At 31.5% G+C, this 22,370-nt stretch overlaps 1 protein-coding gene across 2 annotated transcripts in view; it reads left to right on the top strand.

Moving 5' to 3' along the window:
* The window catches only part of LOC127737261 (uncharacterized), a 49,787-nt gene extending 29,321 nt beyond the window's left edge, over positions 1-20,466 (top strand). Inside the window, exons 10-15 of one of the 2 annotated variants that reach the window (XM_052247913.1) lie at positions 435-478; positions 16,261-16,363; positions 16,623-17,832; positions 18,285-18,934; positions 19,843-19,882; positions 20,222-20,466. In XM_052247913.1, coding sequence (XP_052103873.1) covers positions 435-478; positions 16,261-16,363; positions 16,623-17,832; positions 18,285-18,934; positions 19,843-19,882; positions 20,222-20,340 — 2,166 coding nt within the window. In that variant the 3' untranslated portion in view covers positions 20,341-20,466. Of the gene's footprint in view, positions 1-434; positions 479-16,260; positions 16,364-16,622; positions 17,833-18,284; positions 18,935-19,842; positions 19,898-20,221 lie in introns of both variants that reach the window. The other variant, XM_052247848.1, reaches the window with a different exon arrangement.
* Positions 20,467-22,370: the final 1,904 nt, after the last annotated feature.

The raw sequence follows: 22,370 nt of genomic DNA, 5'->3' as shown, positions 1-22,370 counted from the left end.
TCAACCAAATCAGACAATGCAGACAATGCAGACAATTAAATAATCATTGTTATTTTGTAAACAGGAATACTCTTTTGTTTTATAATTGTAAAGCTAAAAAGGCTTTTATGAATATTTAAAGATGTTTGTTCAAATGCCATGAAATACATTGACAATACATGTACCATATTTGTGAAAATAAGTTCATGCGACAAAATGTACTTTGAATACATTACTTGTATTTATAAACCAATTTATTGGAATACTAAATACAAGTTAAATTGGTTTTGGAGAGATGATATTTACCATGCTAGAGTTATTGCCCCTTTATTTACTGAACAATAATTAATTTTAAGGATTCCAAATAAATGATGAAATAATGTTTCTCATGGTTCTATACATTTAAATCATGAAGAAGTATGTTATAACTAAACTATAATCTCTTATTTTTTCAGGAAGAAAAGTTTTTGTTGTCTATACCTTGTCTTAACTCAATTAGGTAAGCTTCCTTTGGTTAAAACAGACTCAAACACTTTAACATTTTCTGTAACCTACATAGAGGTAATCTACTAAATTAACTGCAATCAGTTAAACAAAATAAATTGAATTTCACACACATTACAAAGAAAACTATTATTCTTTGTGGGTTAATGTTCGGTTATGATCTTTTTTTGGATTATTTATTTGATAAATAATAAACTGCTTCGCTGAGCGCAGCTGGATACTCCCGCAGAGATCCAACCCTGAGCAGTTGGGGCAAAAATGGACACAATATTCAAGCTTGATACAGGTCTGAATTTGGATTGTAATTAAGTACAGCTATTTGTAAGAACCAGGCAGGGGGTGATTCATGTATGTTTCAGAACTTCTTTATTTTTTTATATAATGGACAGCTAAGATTGAAATGATGATTGCAGGCTATTTTTTTTAATTTTGTTGAACGGTTGCTATGGAAACATGCATCCATTTTTTCGAGAATTGATGATGAAATCATCCATGAAAAATTGAAAAATCCATGTTATTTTGGTTGCAAACATTTTCTGATTATGAGAATTGCTAAAAAAAAATAATTTTACCACATTATTAAACATTATTTGAATTATATATTTTAATGTATAGGTTTTGAAATTTTTTTTCCTATAAAGCGAAAATACTATTTTAAAAAGTGGCAAAAATCTGTTTTTCACATTTTTTGAAAATGGCTGAAATGTTACATTTTAAATCAAATAAAATTAAAAATGGGCAGATGATTTTCTTTTAAAACATGATTGCAGCTTAAAGTTCATATATTGAATTATTGAAAACTGTTAAAAAACATCTGGGTTTTTTCGCAATTTTTGTTACCATGGGAACCAAAATTGGCAATTTTCTTAAAAATGACAAAATCAGAAAATGTGTTTATTATTAAGATTGTGCATATGTGTTATATTAATGCAATTTAACACACAATAAAACCTATAATTTGTTGGAAAATATTTTAAAAAAATTTAGAATTACTTAAAATGGTAAATTGACCATAGCAACAGATAAAAAGCCTTAGCAACCGACCTCAAATTGCTGAAATAATTCACAATCAGCATCTAACACATGAAAATCAATGTATTGAATACATATGATAAATGGAGTTTGAAGTCTATACTCAGCACTTCAGTGTTTCATTCTGCTTTTGGTAACCATGGAAACAAAATAAGGTTCAGATTTGATACAAACGGATACCGTATAATGTCTTTTATTCAGCACTGTAAATGTACTTCTTTCAACGAAAAATCAACATGCAATTATATTTCTTTATATTTACAACTTGTATCTCTTGATTCCATGAAAGGGTTATCTAAAAATCAATCAGGTTAATTCTACCTTGTAACCATGTATAAAGTCTATGTAAACATCATCAAATTACAACAAGGCATGCATAGTTACTGGAAATTAAGAAATTATTGTGATTTTTTTTGTCCAACTGGAAGGTGTCATCTGACCTTGACCTCTTTTTCATGGTTCATTAGTTAGTTAAGTTTTAGTTTTTGGTCTTTTTTTTTCGCATACTATATGTAATAGGTAAACTTTATTTGGTGTATGAAAATATTTTAAGACGAACATGTCTGTCTGGCAAATATCATTGACCTTGACTTCAATTTCATGGCATGGGTTAGTGTTGTTTTTCTGGTTAAATTTGTTTCTTAGATACTGAAAGAAATATGTCTATATTTAATGCATAGGTTGGTTGTAAGGTGTAAATGTCTGTCAGGCATGGATCATCTAACCTTGAAGGCTTAAACTAATTTTTATGGTTCATTGTTCCATTTTAACTTTTCCTGTTTAAGTTTGTTTCTAAGAAACCATAGGCAATAGGTCAACTATATTTTGTGTATGGAATTATTGTAAGGTGTAACTGACTTTGACCTTCTTTTCTTGGATCATGTTAAGAATATATTTACAATACTTATATTTGTGATACTGGTATTACAGCTTTCATATTTAGGACTATCAAGATAAAATTAATGGTCAGTAAAGCAGATGAGACATTTTAGCGTGTGCACTCTTGTTCTTATCATCTCAAAAATTAAAATTGAAAATGAAAGAATTGCAATGATTAAATGCATGCAATAATTTCTGAATTTACAGTATCATCCAGAAACAACTTTTTCAGTGAAAGATCCATTTTTAGATCTATATTGTGATTTTACTGTTGACTAGCAGAACTAAAAATCATTATGTTCTTCCTAGTCATCCTTCAATTTTTATTTTCAATCATTCAAGGTAACTTTATTACCAATCCGAAATTTTCCACCTAATAACAATTGTAATAATGTATGTATACTGAATGACAACAGTGCACCTGTCATATATTCCTTTCTTCCATTCCAGAATAATACCATTGTGTGAAACACAAGGGTGTCTGACTAGAAGCAAGTCATGCTTACTTTCTGGAGCATCTGATGTTGCCTGATTTTAACTCTGACAAATTTGAAGTCAATGACTTACTGAATATGTTAGGGCTTTTAATACAATGGATACTATAAATCTACTATATACCAAATATCATTGATTTGACATCATTAGTTTCAATACACTAACCATATAAATTTTGACCATGTCAATAAACCATGAATGACTAAATGTTTAGGCAATTCTTTTTTAAAACATAAAATAAACATAGAATATATAAGATGTACCTTATCAAATGACATATGAACAATAATTTATAACTAAAAATGTGCCTTCCATAAGCAAGATTTGATTTGCAGCAGGTCAAGTTTACGAGCTTATTCCATCTACGCCAGTGACTTACAACCTTACAACTTTTCATGGTGCGCCAGAGGGTTGCATCCTGTTCTGCAAATTATTTTTTGTTTCCATATATTTATTATAAATGAATTTGTTTCACCAAAACTTAAAAGATACCAAAATAATTTTTATAGAGTTTTAGAATTTTCCTATATCATCTTTCATTTGAAAAGATATAATTTTATTTTAAAAAATATTGCTTCATATTATAAATGAACAGTCAAATCTGATTTCTAGAATAACAATTAAAAAATTCATCTTCTGCTGCAAGGAACATATTTATCTGCATAATTTCTAAATACTGAGCACAATTTCTTAAATAAGGGTGGTAACAAATAGATTCTAATATGACACATTTTAGAATTTGTCAATTATATATAGAAATTACCAAAATGAAGTTACTATAAGTCTTTAAACTTAGAAATTGTTACAAAAACTGACCACTATGGAATGCATATCTAAGACATGTCACAGAAGTATTTTTTTTGGCCCTATATCATAAGAACTTTGGTACATAAGTAAAATTCTGTCTTTATTTTCCCTGTATATTGCCCGTTGCCATGGTAACCATCAAAACAACATTTTGCCTGAATATGTGAAAAAAGACCCTTTTGAAAATTTAAAATAAGGGAATTTAAAGTAACATGGAAATTAAGTTAATCAATAAAAACAATTAGGGTTTTTACATTGTTAAAAAACAAAATCCCAAACTATTCAAAAACGTTAAAAATTTGGAATTTACCAAATAGTTTGTTTCCATAGCAACCATTGAATAAAATGCTCCGCAGGGCGCAGCTTGATACGACCGCAGAGGTCGAACCCTGAACAGTTGGGGCAAGTATGGACACAACATTCAAGCTTGATACAGCTTTGCATTTGGATTGTGATTAAATATTTGACACAGCATAGGTTTCTGACACAGAATGAATGTGGTCTAAGAACTTAAAAATTTTAAATTGTACATTCACCTATTATGGTCCAATATCCAAAATCTAAATACATGGTTAGATTCAGCATATCAAAGAACCCCAAGAATTCAATTTTTGATGAAATCAAACAAAGTTTAATTTTGGACCCTTTTGACCTCAATGTGGACAAAGTTGATAACGGGGCCCAAAAATCAAAAATCTAAATATATGGTTAGATTCAGCATATCAAAGAACCCCATATATTCAATTTTTGTTGAAATTAAACAAAGTTTAATTTTGGACCCTGATTTTGACCAACTTGAAAACTGGGCCCATAATCAAAAAACTAAATACATGTTTAGATTCAGCATATCAAAGAACCCTTAGAATTCATTTTTTGTTAAAATCAAACTAAGTTTAATTTTGGACCCTTTGGACCTTAATGTAGACCAATTTGAAAACGGAACCAAAAATTAAGAATCTAAATACACGGTTAGATTTGGCATATCAAAGAACCCCAATAATTCAATTTTTGATAAAAATCAAACAAAGTTTAATTTTGGACCCTTTGGACCTCAATGTGGACCAATTTAAAAACGGGGCCCAAAATCCAAAAACTAAATACACGGTTAGATTCAGCATATTAAAGAACCCCAAGAATTCAAGAATAAAACCCCATTGAAATTGGTCAAGAAATAAGCAATTTATACGAAGTATCTTCTTTTGCACAATACTGTGCAATTAAATATTTCTTGCTATTGCGCAATACTGTACAATTGACAATTTCTTGCTATTGCGCAATATTGTGCTATTGGATATTTCTTGCTATTGCACAATACTGTGCAATTGAAGATTTCTTGCTATTGCGCAATACCGTGCAATTGAAGATTTCTTGCTATTGTGCAATACTGTGCAATTGAAAATTTCTTGCTATTGCACAATACTTATTATATAATAATTTACACATCCTGATTGGTGTGTATCTCCTACCATATCATTATTATTTGCTTTTAAATATAAATCAGAAATAACCAACTTAAAATGGAAAATTTAAAAAAAAAAAAAATGAAAAAAAGAAAAAAAAGAAAAAAAAATATCCCGCCCCCCAAAATTTTTTGAACCCCCTTATGATTCATCACCCAAACTCAATCCCAGCCTTCCCTTTGTGGTATGGTACCTTGCAGTACAATTTCAGAGAGATCCATACACTTGAACACAAGTTATTGTCTGGAAACTAGAAAAATGTGTTTTTTGGCCCCTTTTTGGCCCCAAATTTCTAAACGTTTAGGGCAATTACCCCCAAACTCAAACCCAGCTTTCCCTTTGTGATATGGAAACTTGTAGTACAATTTCAGAAAGATCCATACACTTACACACAAGTTATTGTCCTGAAACTAGAAAAATGATTGTTTTTTGCCCCTTTTCGGCCCCTAATTCCTAAAATATTGAGGCAATTACCCCCATCATCAATCCCAGCCTTCCCTTTGTGGTATGGTACCTTGCAGTACAATTTCAGAGAGATCCATACACTTGAACACAAGTAATTGTCTGGAAACTAGAAAAATGCTTATTTTTGGCCCCTTTTTGGCCCCCAATTCCTAAACGTTTCGGCAATTACCCATAAACTCAATTCCAGCTTTCCCTTTGTGATATGGAACCTTGTAGTACAATTTCAGAAAGATCCATACACTTACACACAAGTTATTGTCATGAAACAAGAAAAATGCTTGTTTTTTGCCCCTTTTTTGGCCCCTAATTCCTAAAATTTTGAGGCAATTACCCCCAAAATCAATCCCAGCATTCCTTTTGTGATATGGAACCTTGTGGTACAATGTCAGAGAGATCCATACACTAACACACAAGTTATGTCTGGAAGTTACAAAAATGCTTATTTTTGGCCCCTTTTTGGCCCCTAATTCCTTTACTGTTGGTACCATAACCCCCAAAATCAATCCCAACCTTCCTTTTGTGGTATTGAACCTTGTGGTAAAATTTCATAGAGATCCATTCACTTAAACTAAAGTTAGAGTGCGAAAACCAATGTGTCTTCGGACGACGCCGGACGACGACGACCACGCCGACGACGACCACGCCAACGTCATACCAATATACGACCACAAAAATTTTTTTGCGGTCGTATAAAAATGTGTTAAAATTCGAAAATGAAAAATTTCAAAAACTCCTAAATTTTAAATCTGTTTATCTCCCAAGACCAACAATACCATGACATTTCATCGACAAATTTTGAAAGACAACATTCTATATATTCATAAAATAAAAAAGTTAGTCGTGTGTTTTTTTCTTTAAAAAATAATTCTAGTCAAAAATTGTCAATTTTAACCAAAATTCAGATTGCCAAACAGATGAATAATCAAACATTTTAAACTTAAAAAGCTAAATCATTAATTTTCTGACACAAATTTAGTAATTATAAATGATATTATTGATAGAGATATGTTGGTAGAGAATGAAACTTTTCTCTCTGGGCATGGTGTCCCCCCTATTTTTTTAAAAAATTATAAAATTTATCAAAAAATAAAAGAAAGATGGTATTAAATTCTGAACATTTTGAGCATTGAAGCATGAAATTTCTTTAAAGGGTTTGGGCAATAATAGTACCTCCTTCCCCATTTTTAGATATTAGATTTTTTTCAGAAATCGGGAATGTGTCAAAGAGACAACAATCCAACCAAATAACAGAAAACAGCCGAAAGGCTGATGACTGAATGAAGGATTGCTGCTTCCCTAAATACATGAAATACACTTGTTTTGTGCAAATTGAAATTTTTAGATGCTATTTCATGGTCTTGAAAATTAGCCTCTGTCCAAGTTTTATTTCAGTCTATGTCAAAAAAAATTAGAACTTTTTGGCTGTTTACAGTTTATCTTTGTCATTAATAATATTCAAGGTAATAACCAAAAACTGCAAAATTTCCTTATAATTACCAATTTAGTGGCAGCAACCCAACAATGGGTTGTTAGATTCATCTGAAAATGTTAGGGCTGATAGAACTTGACCTAATGAACATGTTTACCTACATCAGATTTGCTCTAAATGCTTTAGTGTTTGAGATATAAGCTAAAAACTGCATTTTACCCCTATGTACTATTTTTAGCCATGGCGGCCATGTTTTTTGACAAAATAGAAAATAAAACACAAACTTTATTTTAAATATCCTAAGGATCATTCTGCTTAAGTTTGGCTGGAATTGGTTCAGTGGATTCAGAGCAGATGTTTGAAATAGTTACATGTAACACCGGACGGACGACGACGGACGCCAAGTGATGGAACGGTGAACTAAAAAACTACGTCCGTTCTATCAGAAATATATGAAAATGAAAAATAAACAACTTGTACCCTCGAGAGCGCTAACGAGGCCACTTTCCATAAATTTAATATTTTTAAGGGTAATAACTCTTAAGAAAGTCGATTGACCACCAATATATAACTTGTTTGAGATGTTGCTTATCCTAAAGTATTAGTTTCGTAAAAATCTGACAAGATTTGTACATGTGAGCGCGTTGCAAGAACCGGACAGACAGACAGACAGACAGATAGACAGACAGACAGACAGACAGACAGAGAGGCAGACAGACGGACAGCCAGATGGACACAAGGACAGACGGCAATCAAAATTTTAAGCAGACCATGTTTAAGTTTAAAATTTTAAGTTCTAATATTGATTATTATCTTTTGCCAAAAAAGACTTTTTTTAAAATAACAAAAATAAAAAAAACAATAAATCAGTCCTTAGTCTAAAATCAGTGGTTTTGATAAGAAAATAACACTCTGTAAAAATTAGACTAATGGTACAGTGTTCAAATTTCATTATATATGGAAAATTTAATACATTGCCTTGTATCGTTTCTTTTGTTGACTAGTATACTATTGCGCAGAGTCAGATTATGTACACATAATGGCTGTTACTATTTACCTCCCATGTAATTCGACATGTATCGAAACCTTTATGCAAACACTTATTTGTCACTATGTCGATTTAACTGTGTCAAAATTGAAATTGAAGAAGAACTACAGAACCGTTCTTTCTATTCTAATATATAATGAATCTAACTTATGCAAAAGAGCTTGAAATAAATGAGGAATGTGTTCATTTGAAACAGATGATGCTACCGCTTGCATATCATAAAAATCATAAACGGACATAACTGAAGAACGGTAAAAGTAACACTAACCAAATGTGTACTTTATGTAAGTTTTGTGGTCATAAGAATTGTGTAAAAGTTTCATAACATTTGGTTGAGGCAAACTAAAGAAAGAAAGAAAAAGAAACGAAAAATTCAGTAACTTTTTCCCTTTGTAAAGAGGCATGGCTCTAGAACAGTAAAAGTGACACCACCAAAATTCAAACTTGATCTGTATTTGGTGGTTTTAAGCATTGTGTATAATTTAAATAACATTTGGTAAAGACAAACTAAAGTTAGAGAACGGAAACGAAAAATACAGCAATACTTCTATTTGTAAAAGGGCATAACTCTAGAACGGTTAAAGTGACACCACCAAAACTTAAACTTGGTCTGTGTTTTGTGGTAATAAGCAATGTGATTAAGTTTCATAACATTTGGTTGAGGCAAACTAAAGTTAGAGAACAGAAACCAACTTTGGGACGTACAATGGTAAACCTTAATGCCCCCTCCGCCACGGCAGGGGCATACAAATGTGTAAATATAACAATTGATAAAATTAAGCAAAATTCCATGAATGATCTTTGCACATGGTGGTCCTAAGGTTTTGAGAATCAAAACAGTATATACTAGTTAGGACCAGCAAATTTTCCTCAAGGTCCACAAGGAGAATATGTTTTGAGAACTATAAAGATGCGATAACTCTGCCTTATACAAATAATAATTCAGTTAGGTTATTTAAAAAAAAAATGATAGACAAGCTGTCCTTTTCCATCATATACCATACAAACATTGACAAAGTCTTGCACAGTTTAAGATAGATCGTTGGTATATATTTCCTCAGATAGAAGAAAGAATTTGTATGCCCCCACCGTAGCGAAGGGGGCATTAAATTGTGCCCTTGTTCGTAAGTACATCCGTCCTAGAGTTATACACCTTTACAAATGGAAAAATTGCTGACTTTTTTGTTTCCGTTCTCTAACTTAAGTTAGCCACAACCAAATTTTTGAAACTTATACACAATGCTTATTACCATAAAATACAGATCTAGTTTGAATTTTATTGATGTCACTTGTACTGTTAATGAGTTATGCCCCTTTAAAAATGGAAAAATTGCTGAATTTTTCGTTTCCGTTCTCTCTCTTTCGTCTGTCTGACAGTTCATCTTACCCTGACCTCATTTTCTTAGAACATTGATAATGTTAAGTTAATATGATACTTATATTAAAATCTTTATATAACAGAGTTTCAAAAGTAATTCATTGATAAATAAAACCAACCATACATTTCAGGGTGTGCATTCTTGTTTAGCAGATCTTAGTCTAGGGCAATTTTTTTTTTTAAATTGTTCATTAAGATTTGTTTTAAAGACAATCATGTTATGCTCATTGTTGAAGGCTGTACGATGACCTGTGGTTGTTCATTTCTATGTCATTTGGTCTCTTGCGGAGAGTTGTCTCATTGGCAATTACAACACATCCTCTTATTCTTATGCACAGACTTAAATGTTTTTGGAGTTCAATATTATTCTTTTTCACTAACAGCATCAATCCCAGGCACGACAACGGGTTATGCGTATTACGATTTTATCAAACTTCTGAGAAATCTTACATATCACTATAGTAATGTTATGCTTATGCTTAGTTCACAAGTAAACACAATAAGATTCCACATTTTTTTCAACAAATTTTATAATTTTGAAAAAAATGAATTTTTTTTTCCAAAAAAAGGGGGGGGGGGGGGGGGGGGGGGTGCACCATACCCAGAGTGATGAGTTTTCGTTTTGTACAAATGTATCTTCATTTATCATATATTCTAGTTTAAAATTAACAATTGTGTGTCAGAATTGCACATATAAATGGAATATTTTAGCTTTTTAAGTTCAAAATGTTTAATTATTCATCTGTTTGGTAATCTGAATTTTGGTGAAAATTGACAATATTTGACTAAAATTATTTTTTTTAAGAAAAAAAAAACCCACGACTTTCTTTTTATTTTAGGAATATATAGAATGTTGACTTTCAAAATTTGTCACTGACATGTAATTGTATTGTTGGCCTTGGGAGATAAACAGATTTAAAATTTAGGAGTTTTTGAAATTTTTCATTTTCGAATTTTAACACATTTTCAAATGGTTGCTATGGAAACAAACTATGTAGTAAATTCCAAATTTTAACGTTTTTGTATAGTTTGGGGTTTTGTTTGTCAATACTGTAAATATACTTATTGTTTGTATTGATTAACTTTATTTCAATGGTTCTTTAAAATCCCTTATATTTCAATTTTCAAAGACTACTTTTGTACGTATTTTGGCAAAATTTTGTAAGGATGGTTTCCATGGCAACCAAGGTTCAAAAGAAAAAAATTAATATATGAAACTTATTTTCATACCATACCTTCTTCATAAACAAAATATAAAGACATTTTAAGAGGGGTCATGAATCGCCCATCAACAGGAACCTGCATGATTCTTACAAAGACAGGTACTTAAATATTTGACATATTATAGGTTTCTGAATAAACAAAGAACTTGAAATTAGTTATATGAATTGAATTTATATTCAATTAAAGATTTCTTGCTGTTGTGCAATACACTATGCTGTTGCGCAATACTTAGTAAATCTGTTGTCAGACTATAGCAAATAAAATTTATAAAATTCTAAAGGGAGCTTACATCAATAGATTTAATCAATTCACCAAAGTTTCATAAGAATTGCTGAAAACTGGAAAATCCCCCCTTTTTTTATATGAATAAAACCCCATAACTCGGAAATGTAAAATCTAAAATTTATAAAATTCTAAAGGGAGCTTACATCAATAGATATCAACAATTCATCAAAGTTTCATGAGAACTGCTGAAAGCATTTTTGAGTTATTGTCCGAAAACTGGAAAATCCCCCTTTTTTTTTTATGAATAAAACCCCGCAACTTGGAAACGTAAAATCTAAAATTTATAAAACTCAAAAGAGAGCTCATGTCAATAGATATAAACAATTAACCAAAATTTCTTGCAAGTTGGTGAAAGCATTCTTGAGTTATTGTCCGAAAACTGGAAAATCCCCCTTTTTTATACGACCGCAAAAAAAATTTTGTGGTCGTATATTGGTATGACGTTGGCGTCGTCTTCGTCGTCGTCTAGCGTCGTCCGGCGTCGTCCGAAGACACATTGGTTTTCGCACTCTAACTTTAGTTTAAGTGAATGGATCTCTATGAAATTTTACCACAAGGTTCAATACCACAAAAGGAAGGTTGGGATTGATTTTGGGGGTTATGGTACCAACAGTAAAGGAATTAGGGGCCAAAAAGGGGCCAAAAATAAGCATTTTTGTAACTTCCAGACATAACTTGTGTGTTAGTGTATGGATCTCTCTGACATTGTACCACAAGGTTCCATATCACAAAAGGAATGCTGGGATTGATTTTGGGGGTAATTGCCTCAAAATATTAGGAATTAGGGGCCAAAAAAGGGGCAAAAAAACAAGCATTTTTCTAGTTTCATGACAATAACTTGTGTGTAAGTGCATGGATCTTTCTGAAATTGTACTACAAGGTTCCATATCACAAAGGAAAAGCTGGAATTGAGTTTGGGGGTAATTGCCCACAACGTTTAGGAATTGGGGGCCAAAAAGGGGCCAAAAATAAGCATTTTTCTAGTTTCCAGACAATAACTTGTGTTCAAGTGTATGGATCTCTCTGAAATTGTACTGCAAGGTACCATACCACAAAGGGAAGGCTGGGATTGATGATGGGGGTAATTGCCTCAATATTTTAGGAAAAAGGGGCAAAAAACAATCATTTTTCTAGTTTAAGGACAATAACTTGTGTGTAAGTGTATGGATCTTTCTGATATTGTACTACAAGGTTCCATATCACAAAGGGAAAGCTGGGTTTGAGTTTGGGGGTAATTGCCCTAATTGTTTAGGAATTTGGGGCCAAAAAACACATTTTTCTAGTTTCCAGACAATAACTTGTGTTCAAGTGTATGGATCTCTCTGAAATTGTACTGCAAGGTACCATACCACAAAGGGAAGGCTGGGATTGAGTTTGGGGGTGATAAATCATAAGGGGGTTCAAAAAATTTGGGGGGGGATTTTTTTTTTTTTTCCTTTTTTTTCTTTTTTTCCTTTTTTTTTTCTTTTAAAATTTTCCATTTTAAGTTGGTTATTTCTGATTTATATTTAAAAGCAAATTATAATGATATGGTAGGAGATACACACCAAACAGGATGTGTAAATTATTATATAATAAGTATTGTGCAATAGCAAGAAATTTTCAATTGCACAGTATTGCACAATAGCAAGAAATCTTCAATTGCACAGTATTGCGCAATAGCAAGAAATCTTCAATTGCACAGTATTGCGCAATAGCAAGAAATATCCAATAGCACAAAATTGCGCAATAGCAAGAAATTGTCAATTGTACAGTATTGCGCAATAGCAAGAAATATTTAATTGCACAGTATTGTGCAAAAGAAGATACTTCTTATAAATTGCTTATTTCTTGACCAATTTCAATGGGGTTTTATTCTTGAATTCTTGGGGTTCTTTAATATGCTGAATCTAACCGTGTATTTAGTTTTTGGATTTTGGGCCCCGTTTTTAAATTGGTCCACATTGAGGTCCAAAGGGTCCAAAATTAAACTTTGTTTGATTTCATCAAAAATTGTATTATTGGGGTTCTTTGATATGCCAAATCTAACCGTGTATTTAGATTCTTAATTTTTGGTTCCGTTTTCAAATTGGTCTACATTAAGGTCAAAAAGGGTCCAAAATTAAACTTAGTTTGATTTTAAAAGAAATTGAATTCTTAGGGTTCTTTGATATGCTGAATCTAAACATGTATTTAGATTTTTGATTATGGGCCCAGTTTTCAAAGTTGGTCCAAATCGGGGTCCAAAATTAAACTTTGTTTGATTTCAACAAAAATTGAATATATGGGTTCTTTGATATGCTGAATCTAACCATGTATTTAGATTTTTGAATTTTGGGCCCCGTTATCAACTTTGTCCACATTGAGGTCAAAAGGGTCCAAAATTAAACTTTGTTTGATTTCATCAAAAATTGAATTCTTGGGGTTCTTTGATATGCTGAATCTAACCATGTATTTAGATTTTGGATATTGGACCATAATAGGTGAATGTCCAATTTAAAATTTTTAAGTTCTTAGACCACATTCATTCTGTGTCAGAAACCTATGCTGTGTCAAATATTTAATCACAATCCAAATGCAAAGCTGTATCAAACTTGAATGTTGTGTCCATACTTGCCCCAACTGTTCAGGGTTCGACCTCTGCGGTCGTATCAAGCTGCGCCCTGCGGAGCATTTTATTAAAGAATAAAACCCCATAACTTGGAAACATAAAATCTAAAATTTATTAAAAACGAAAGGGAGGTCACGTCAATAGATATAAACAATTCACCAAAGTTTTATGCAAATTGGTTAAAGAATTCTTGAGTTATTGTCCGAAAACTGGAAAATCCCCCTTTTTTTAATGAATAAAACCCCATAACTCGGAAACGTAAAATCTAAAATTTATAAAAAAACGAAAGAGAGCTCACGTCAATAGATATAAATAATTCACTGAAGTTTTATGCAAATTGGTTAAAACGTTTTTGAGTTAATGTCTGACATGTTGACGGACGGACAGATGGACAAAGGTATACCATAATACGTCCCGTAAACAGGCGTATAATAAAATGCTTCGCTGGGGCGCAGCTTGATACGACCGCAGAGGTCGAACCCTGAACAGTTGGGGCAAGTATGGACACAAAATTCAAGCTTGATACAGCTATGACTTTGGATTGTCATTAAATATTTGACACAGCATAGGTTTCTGACACAGGATGAATGTGGTGTAAGAACTGGAAAAAATTTAATTTACCTATTATGGTGGAATATCCATAAACTAAATTGTTTGTTAATTTCAATATATCAAAGAATATGTAGAATTCAATGTTTGATGTAATGTAATAAAGTTGAAATTTGGACTGTTTTTGTTCAATGTGGACCAATTTGGTAACATGTATAAATAATCAAAAATCTAAATACATGGGAGCCCATTTAAATACATCATAAAGGTATTAAAATAGAAAGTGACATCATAGTCATGGCTAAAAATAAACAAAATCCTTAATCAGCATCAGCAACATTTTATAGTAATATCTAAAAATAAAATTTCTTTGTAACCATAAAAGCCCATTTAAATACATCATAACAGATATTAAAATAGAAAATGACATCATAGTCATGGCTAAACATAGCAAAAACCTTAATCAGCATCATTTAACAGTAATATCTAAAAATAAAAATTTCTTTGCAACCATAAAAGTAAAATAGAAAATGACATCATAATCATAGCTAAAAATAAACAAAAATTTTTTTTATTGGCAAATTTTAAATGGAGTTTATTATACTAAAACAATAAATTTGCAACCATAAACATGATAAAACCCCATTTAAACACATCATAAAAGTATTAAATAATTCAACTACATCATAAGGCTATAAAAATAGAAAATGACTTCATAGTCAAGGCTAAAGGTAAACAAAAAACCTTCATCAGCAAAATTTTATATTGGCAAATTTCCAATGAAGTTTATTACACTAAAATTGTTGGCAAATTTCCAATGCATTTATTAACAATAAAGTTATTGGCAAATTTCCAATTTACATAATTTAAAAGCAGTGTAGATGAGATATTTAAATGAGTTTGAATTACCAACCTTACACTGCTTTTAAATAATGTTCTTTACTTAATTATTTGTCTATTAAAATGGAAACCCTTGTTTTTTAACCTTTTTTCCCCTTATTCCTTAAACATTAGAGCCATAACCCCCCCCCTTATTCATAAATGTTTGAGCAATTAACCCCAAAACTCAATTCCTACTTTCTCTTCGTGATAAAAAATAACTAACTTAAAATGTAAATTTTAAACAAAAAAAAAAGGAAAAAAAAAAATTACCCCTTTTTTGACCCTCGCCCCCTTATGATTCATCACCCCCACCCCCCTTTCCCCCCAAACCAAGCTCAATAACAGCCTTGCCTTTGTGGTATGGTACCTTGTAATACAATTTTAGAGAGATCCATACACTTGAACACAAGTTATTGTCTAGAAACTAAAAAATGCTTATTCTAAACCCCTTTTTAGGCCCCTTATTACTAAATGTTTTGGGCAATTACCACAACACTCAATTCCAGCTTTCCCTTTGTGAAATGGAACCTTGTAGTAAAATTTCAGAAAGATCCATACACTTACACACAAGCTATTGTCATGAAACTAGAAAAATGCTTGTTTTTTGCCCCCTTTTGGCCCCTTATTCCTAAAATTTTGAGGCAATTAACCCCAAAATCAATCCCAGCATTGACCCTTTGTGATATGGAATCTTGTGGTACAATGTCAAAGAGATCCTTATGCTAACACACAAGTTATGTCTGGAAGTTACAAAAATGCTTATTTTCGGCCCCTTTTTGGCCCCTAATTCCTTAACTGTTGGTACCATAACCTCCAAAATCAATCCCCACCTTCCTATTGTGGTATTGAACCTTATGGTAAAATTTCATAGAGATCCATTCACTTAAACTAAAGTTAGAGTGCGAAAACCATTGTGTATTCGGACGACGACGCCGGACGACGACGACGACGCCAACGTCATACCAATATACGACCTCAAAATTTTTTTGCGGTCGTATAAAAATGAAGATTCAACATTACTGAAAAACTTGTTTTTGTGAAATTAAGAATATAATGATATTTAAGAATCTGTAACTTAACAATATTCGGGAAACCTGTACCTAAATATCTACTTTGTATAGAAGAATTATGCAACATAATAATGACATTTTTAAGTGTAAGGCTGTTGATATGGAGATTGTTTTTATATTGATATATACATTTTATTTTGAAACAAAAAGATGACCTGTCTCCTTTTATTTTGTTTTATTACAGTTGCCAGGTTATTCTGAAGAAACTGACTTTAAAAGAACTAATGTTATGTTCAAAAGACAATCTGATGAAAACTTTACCTATGTTTGCACAAAGGATAATAGAAGTGAGTTCAAATTACTTAAAAATCTTAAAATGATAATAGTATTGTACATTAAATATTGAAAAGTACCATGTAACAGTTTCTTTAATATTGTTTGAACAGCAATTTTGAACATGTAGTAAGTTAATAGTTTAAGTTAAGATGCATGCACACTTGTTTGATGAAATATATAACATAGATTACAAGAGAAGAAATATCTATTGAGGCATATCTTTATTATTCCAAAAATAATAAAGTAAATAATTATATTCTTCTTTTTCAGATGTTATTTTCCATAATACATAGTAACCAAGGATTGAATTCAAAAGTGCAAAGTAAGACATTACAGTCTACACAGAATCAAACACTTAACAGTTTATCTGAGGAGCATGATCAAAACAACAACATTACTATTGACAAGGATTCAGATGACCAACATATTTATGATACAGAATGCAATAATTTAGAACCTGTGTCCTCAAGTAGCAAATATTTTGGATATTCAGATAATACGTTGAAACCACCTGTTATAAGTGGTATAAAATCAAATATGTTAATGGATGCAAGCGAGCAATCTGTAACAAAAGGTCTTGGTAGAAAAGGGAACCATAATTCCTCTCATTTGCAGCTGGGACCAGTTCTACAGACTAAAAATAGAAAACATTTTGATGGTTCTCAGCAGCTGAGACCTGGTACATATGAAATGAATCCAAATGGATTTGAAAACCATCGATTTAGATTTTCGAGTGAAGATCAAGATACACAAGGTACAGAAGAATCTTTATCACAGTCATCTGTAAAAATGAACGAATATCAGAAGGCTGAAATTGAAGGAAATGAACATTGGCTGAAAAGATTGGAGATAGAGAAATCTATTTGTTCAGATAATATTATTTTAACAAAATACAGAAACCAAACTCCACTGTATGTTGCTGAGCCTTTAAATGACAGCATTAACTTAACAGATGCAAGATCAAATGCTGAAAGAATAGCTACACCAGAAACTGCACAACTTCAATATAAAAGACAAAATGTTAGAGGGAGAAACAATGTAAATCAAACACAAAATGACCAGTATGGTAGACATATTGTCTTTCCATCAATACAGCCTGTAACACCAAGTCAGAGATGTGTTTTAAAACACATCAACAAAGCTAGTGTTGATGACAAAAATCCAAATATGTATTCTCAATTTAAACAGACTGAAATAACTGATTCTGCAAAAAGCCAGAATGAGAGACATAGAGACAGTAGAAATGCAGATGCAGGAGAACAAATTTCAATGATGGAAGATGGTCAAGATGTCATTTCTGAAAAAAGTTCAGGAACAAGAAATTTTACTGCTGATCTGACAGAAACTACAAGAAAAATTCTGAAACAAGCATACCAATCTCCAAGATTTGGTGTATGTCCAACAAGACCCTTTTCACAGAGAATCAGTGTTGGTTTAGCACAACCCCTAAGAAGGGAAACAAAAAGTAATCCCTCATTTGGTGAGTTATATTATAAGATTCCAACTGTATGGGTACATTTATTTACACTATTTGATCTTGTTTATTATCATAACAAACATGGTTTCCTGTGTACTTCTTGGACAAAGCACTTGAAAATGAAAATTCTATTGAACTAGGTCATTCAAAACTAGTGTCATTGTTTGTGTTTTACAATGTGTTGTGCACAACAATTGGAAAAAAACACATGAAGTGAATATAGGTAAGAAAATCCAGTGTCAGGTTCTGATGTTCTACTTAATTAATAAACTTTTGAATGACAACGGGCCTCCATGTAATAAAACTTTCCAACATGCATAAAATATTGTAAACACCACCATGAAATTTTATTTTGAATTATATTGTGTAAGACCTAAAAGTAAGATGTTGATTATATTTTTGTTTATTTTTATATTTCATTGTTTCATGTTAATATACTTTATAATTTTATGTAGAAGAAGAAAGAAGAATCCAACAATCTGAAAGGATGATTCCAGTTTCTACACAATTTAATCAAGACAGAGAACATGAAAGCAGCAACAGACAAATTAAACCATTTAATAATCAGAATTTTTCTCTAGTAAGACCAAATAACCAAAAGAGATATAAATCAGAAGAAAGGTTGCAAAGAGGAATAGATCAAGATTTGGTTGATGGCTTAACAGCAGCTCTCAATAACAGTCGTGAAATATTCAGACCTATCGATAATATGAGGAATAATGGTAACAATAGAACAAGACAGATGCCAAGATGTACCAGAGAAATGGAAAATTCAAGGTTTGATCATTATGATAGACCTGTTGAAATGGATAATCAATGGAAAAATATGAAAAGCAACAGACAATCTCCACAAAAGTTTGATCATTCTGTTAGACCTGTTGAAGTAGATAATCAATGGACAAACATGAAAAACAGCGGACAGACTCCACAGAATTTTTATTGTGATGATGAGTATTGTGAACAGACCAATCAAATACATCAATCTCCTTTAGTTAGAATGACAAGAGATAATACGCATAGGGCACCAAATAAACATAAAGAGTGGGAAGACTATGACTCACCTCCAATGGATCTTGATTATCTAGATGATATAGATAGGACGCAGGTACTTATTTTTCTGTACATTATGAATTTACTCATTAACTAGTAATACTTACTTTGAAGATATAGATATTCATGAATGCCTATATTTGTAGATTTAGGAAAATTGTTGGTTTGTGAGCTTTTACTATCAGTTGGCATCTGCTGCCTGTCTTTCTGTTATTTTATCTCATGTTCATCGTCTGCTTTTTGTCTTTCTGTTAACTTTCCTCCTTTTGCAGTGAAAGGATACAATAAAACAATGGAAAAACTATTTAGCTTAGTATTATCTTATATAAAGCTGGGCATTAGCTGGTATTTAGTTGGAATTTAGCTTGGTATCAGTTGGTATTTAAATAGCTGGGTATTTAAAGTACATGTATAAGGGATGGTAAGTGCCTCTTCTTGCTTCTTCCTGGAAATGATAATATCATATTGAAAATTTTGTTTTTTATTTCAATTAATTTTTATTGTTACTATTTACCAGAATGTTTTTTTGTGAATTTATAATTAATAGCATCCTTGCTAAAACAGAACAAACATTGAAAAGATCAAGTTTTCAGTTTTTACAGGGGAGGTAATATTTTGACACTAGATTTCCTACTGTGTTGTTGACTTTGATTGTTGATATCTAACCTTTAGCACTTAAACAATTAATATGCACCTAACAAAGTGATGATGATAGCAAACTTAGGGTGTTACATGTAACACCTGTTTTTCAGACAATAGAAATGATAAAAATTTTATGTATGGAATCTCATTGGTAAAAAATCATGGAAGGTTTGTTATAAAAAATTGATCATTATAAGTATATAAAGAGTGATTCGCCAAAACTTCAATTTATTAACTATAGGAATTTATGTAACCTGAAACTCTTTAAGAGGTATGGACATGAAGGTCCAATATTTTACATCTTTACTTTTAATTTTTCAGGTATCAAATGATGACAAGGAAAATTACAGTAATTTTAATGGTAATCAAAGAAAAGGTATGTTGATAGTAAACCTCTCCTTTCTTATATAAAGATGTGGCATAAATGTTGATGCATAGAGAATCACCCTCCTTCTAATATGAAAATTTGGGATAAATATCATTGAGACTAATATTTAACCAGCTGTTCAAAATGTGCATCCAGGTTACATGATAACTGGTCGAGGAAAATTTTGTAAATATTCAAATTTTCCACTTTGAGAAAAAACATAAGCCTATTTGGTATTAAACTTTTTGCTACAGTACATTTCTTGTTTGTAATATTTTCTCAGTAATGCCATGATTTTTAATGCATTCTTGTAAATCTGTATTTTATTTTCAGTTATGACCAACAGATTAATTCTAACAAATAATGGATCAACTCCAAATAAAAAGAGGAAACTAGCCTATGTCAAACAACCTGGAATTAGAGGAGGACAAACCAAGCTTATCTTTAAATAACAATTTGTACATATATTGTTGTGCATTCCTATATCATGTATATATCTACATAAATAACTGTTAGATTCTTAATAAGAGTTTATTTGTTTGTTGTTGACATAGTAAATTAAAAATATTTATATTGGTTGCACTTGTTAAATTTTTGATACAATGCTTATACATAATGTAAATCTTTTCATAGAGATCAGGATCTTAAAAAAAATCATTTATAATGTGTATAATAAAATACTTCACTGGGCGCAGCTGGATACGACAGCAGTGGTCGAACCCTGAACAGATGGGGCAAGTATGGACACTACACTCAAGCTTGATACAGCTCTGAATTTGGATTGTGATTAAATATTTGACACATCATAGGTTTCTGTCACAGAATGAATGTGGTCAAAGAACTGAAAAATTTGAAATCATATTTTACCTTTTACCTATTATGGTCCAATATCCAAAATCTAAATACACGGTTATATTCAGCATATCCAAGTACACCAAGAATTTAATTCATTTATTTATGAATGGACCATATTAGCTAAGTTTTTAAAGGGGTTTCGCATTTTAAAAGAAAATTATATATTTATATAACATTTTGAAAATTAATTTATACAGAGTAACAAACAAACCTGCCACAAAAATCAAAAACATAAAACACTGTTGGATTGGGCATATCAAAGAACACCAATAATTCAATTTTTGATGAAATCAAACAAAGTTTAATTTTGGACCCCAATTTGGACCAACTTGAATACTGTGCCCAATATCAAAAATCTAAATACATGCTTATTTACAGCATATCAAAGAAACCCAACAATTCAATTATTTTTTAAATCAAACAAAGTTTAATTTTGAACCCTTTGGACCTTAATGTGGACCAATCTGAAAACAGGCCCCAAAATTAAAAAATCTAAAGACACAATTAGATTCAGCATATCAAAGAAAACTGATAATTTAATTTTTAAAGAAATCAAAATACTTATACACAAGTTATTGTCCTGAAACTAGAAAAATGCTTGTTTTGGGCCCCTTTTTTGCCCCTAATTCCTAAACGGTTGGGACCATCACCCTCAAAAACAATCCCAACCTTCCTTTTGTGGTATTGAACCTTTTGATTAAATTTCATAGAGATCCATACACTTAAACTAAAGTTATTGTCCGGAAAGCAAATGTCTTCGGATGACGCTGATGCGGACGACGTCATGATACCAACATACAACCGCAAAAATTTTTTGCAGTCATATAAAAACAAAACATGTTTTCCCATAAAGGTTGTAGCACATAGGCTTGGAAATATACAAGGAAGGAGCCAAAGGAAAATAACCCTCTAAAAGAGGAAAATTGACAACAGTAATCGAGAAATGGTCACTTGTGTTGTTATTTTAAGTATGAAGTTTCCATTGTTGGAGATTTCAAATTAAGAATTTAATGACAAGATCCAGAAATTGTGTATGTCCTTAAGCAATTTTAAAAACATACAATATACTCTTTGGTCGGGTTGTTGTCTCTTTGACATATTCCCCATTTCCATTCTCAATTTTACTATGATGATGATTGCAGATGCTTCCAAAAAGAGTGGAGATTCTAGTAAGAATTTGCTTGTAAAATTTTTCTATTGGAATGATTTAAATAAAATGCTTCATTGAGCACGGCCTGATACGACCGCAGAGGTCGGACCCTGAACAGTTGGGGGCATTTTTGGACACAATATTCAAGCTTGATACTGTCTGAATTTGGATTGTGATCAAATTTTTGACATTATAAAGGTTTCTGACACAAAATAAATGTGGTCAAAGATCTTAAAAATCTTTTGCACAATACTGTGCAAATGAAGATTTCTTCTTGAAACTTTTCAAAAATTTGAAATTTGAAAAAATTTTGAAAAAAAAATATGAACCCCTTAAAAAATTGGAAAAAAAATCCCCCCCCCCCCCCCCCCCCCCTTTGGAGCAATTACCCCCAAAACCCCATCCCAGCCTTCCCTTTGTAGTATGGAACCTTGTACTAAAATTTGAGAGAGATCCATACACTTAAACACAAGTTAT

This window comes from Mytilus californianus, unplaced genomic scaffold, assembly GCF_021869535.1.
Source record: "Mytilus californianus isolate M0D057914Y unplaced genomic scaffold, xbMytCali1.0.p SCAF_1, whole genome shotgun sequence".
Lineage (NCBI taxonomy): Eukaryota > Metazoa > Mollusca > Bivalvia > Mytilida > Mytilidae > Mytilus > Mytilus californianus.
The sequence above is the reverse complement of the archived record's forward strand: the minus strand, read 5'-3'. Positions and strand labels throughout refer to the sequence as shown.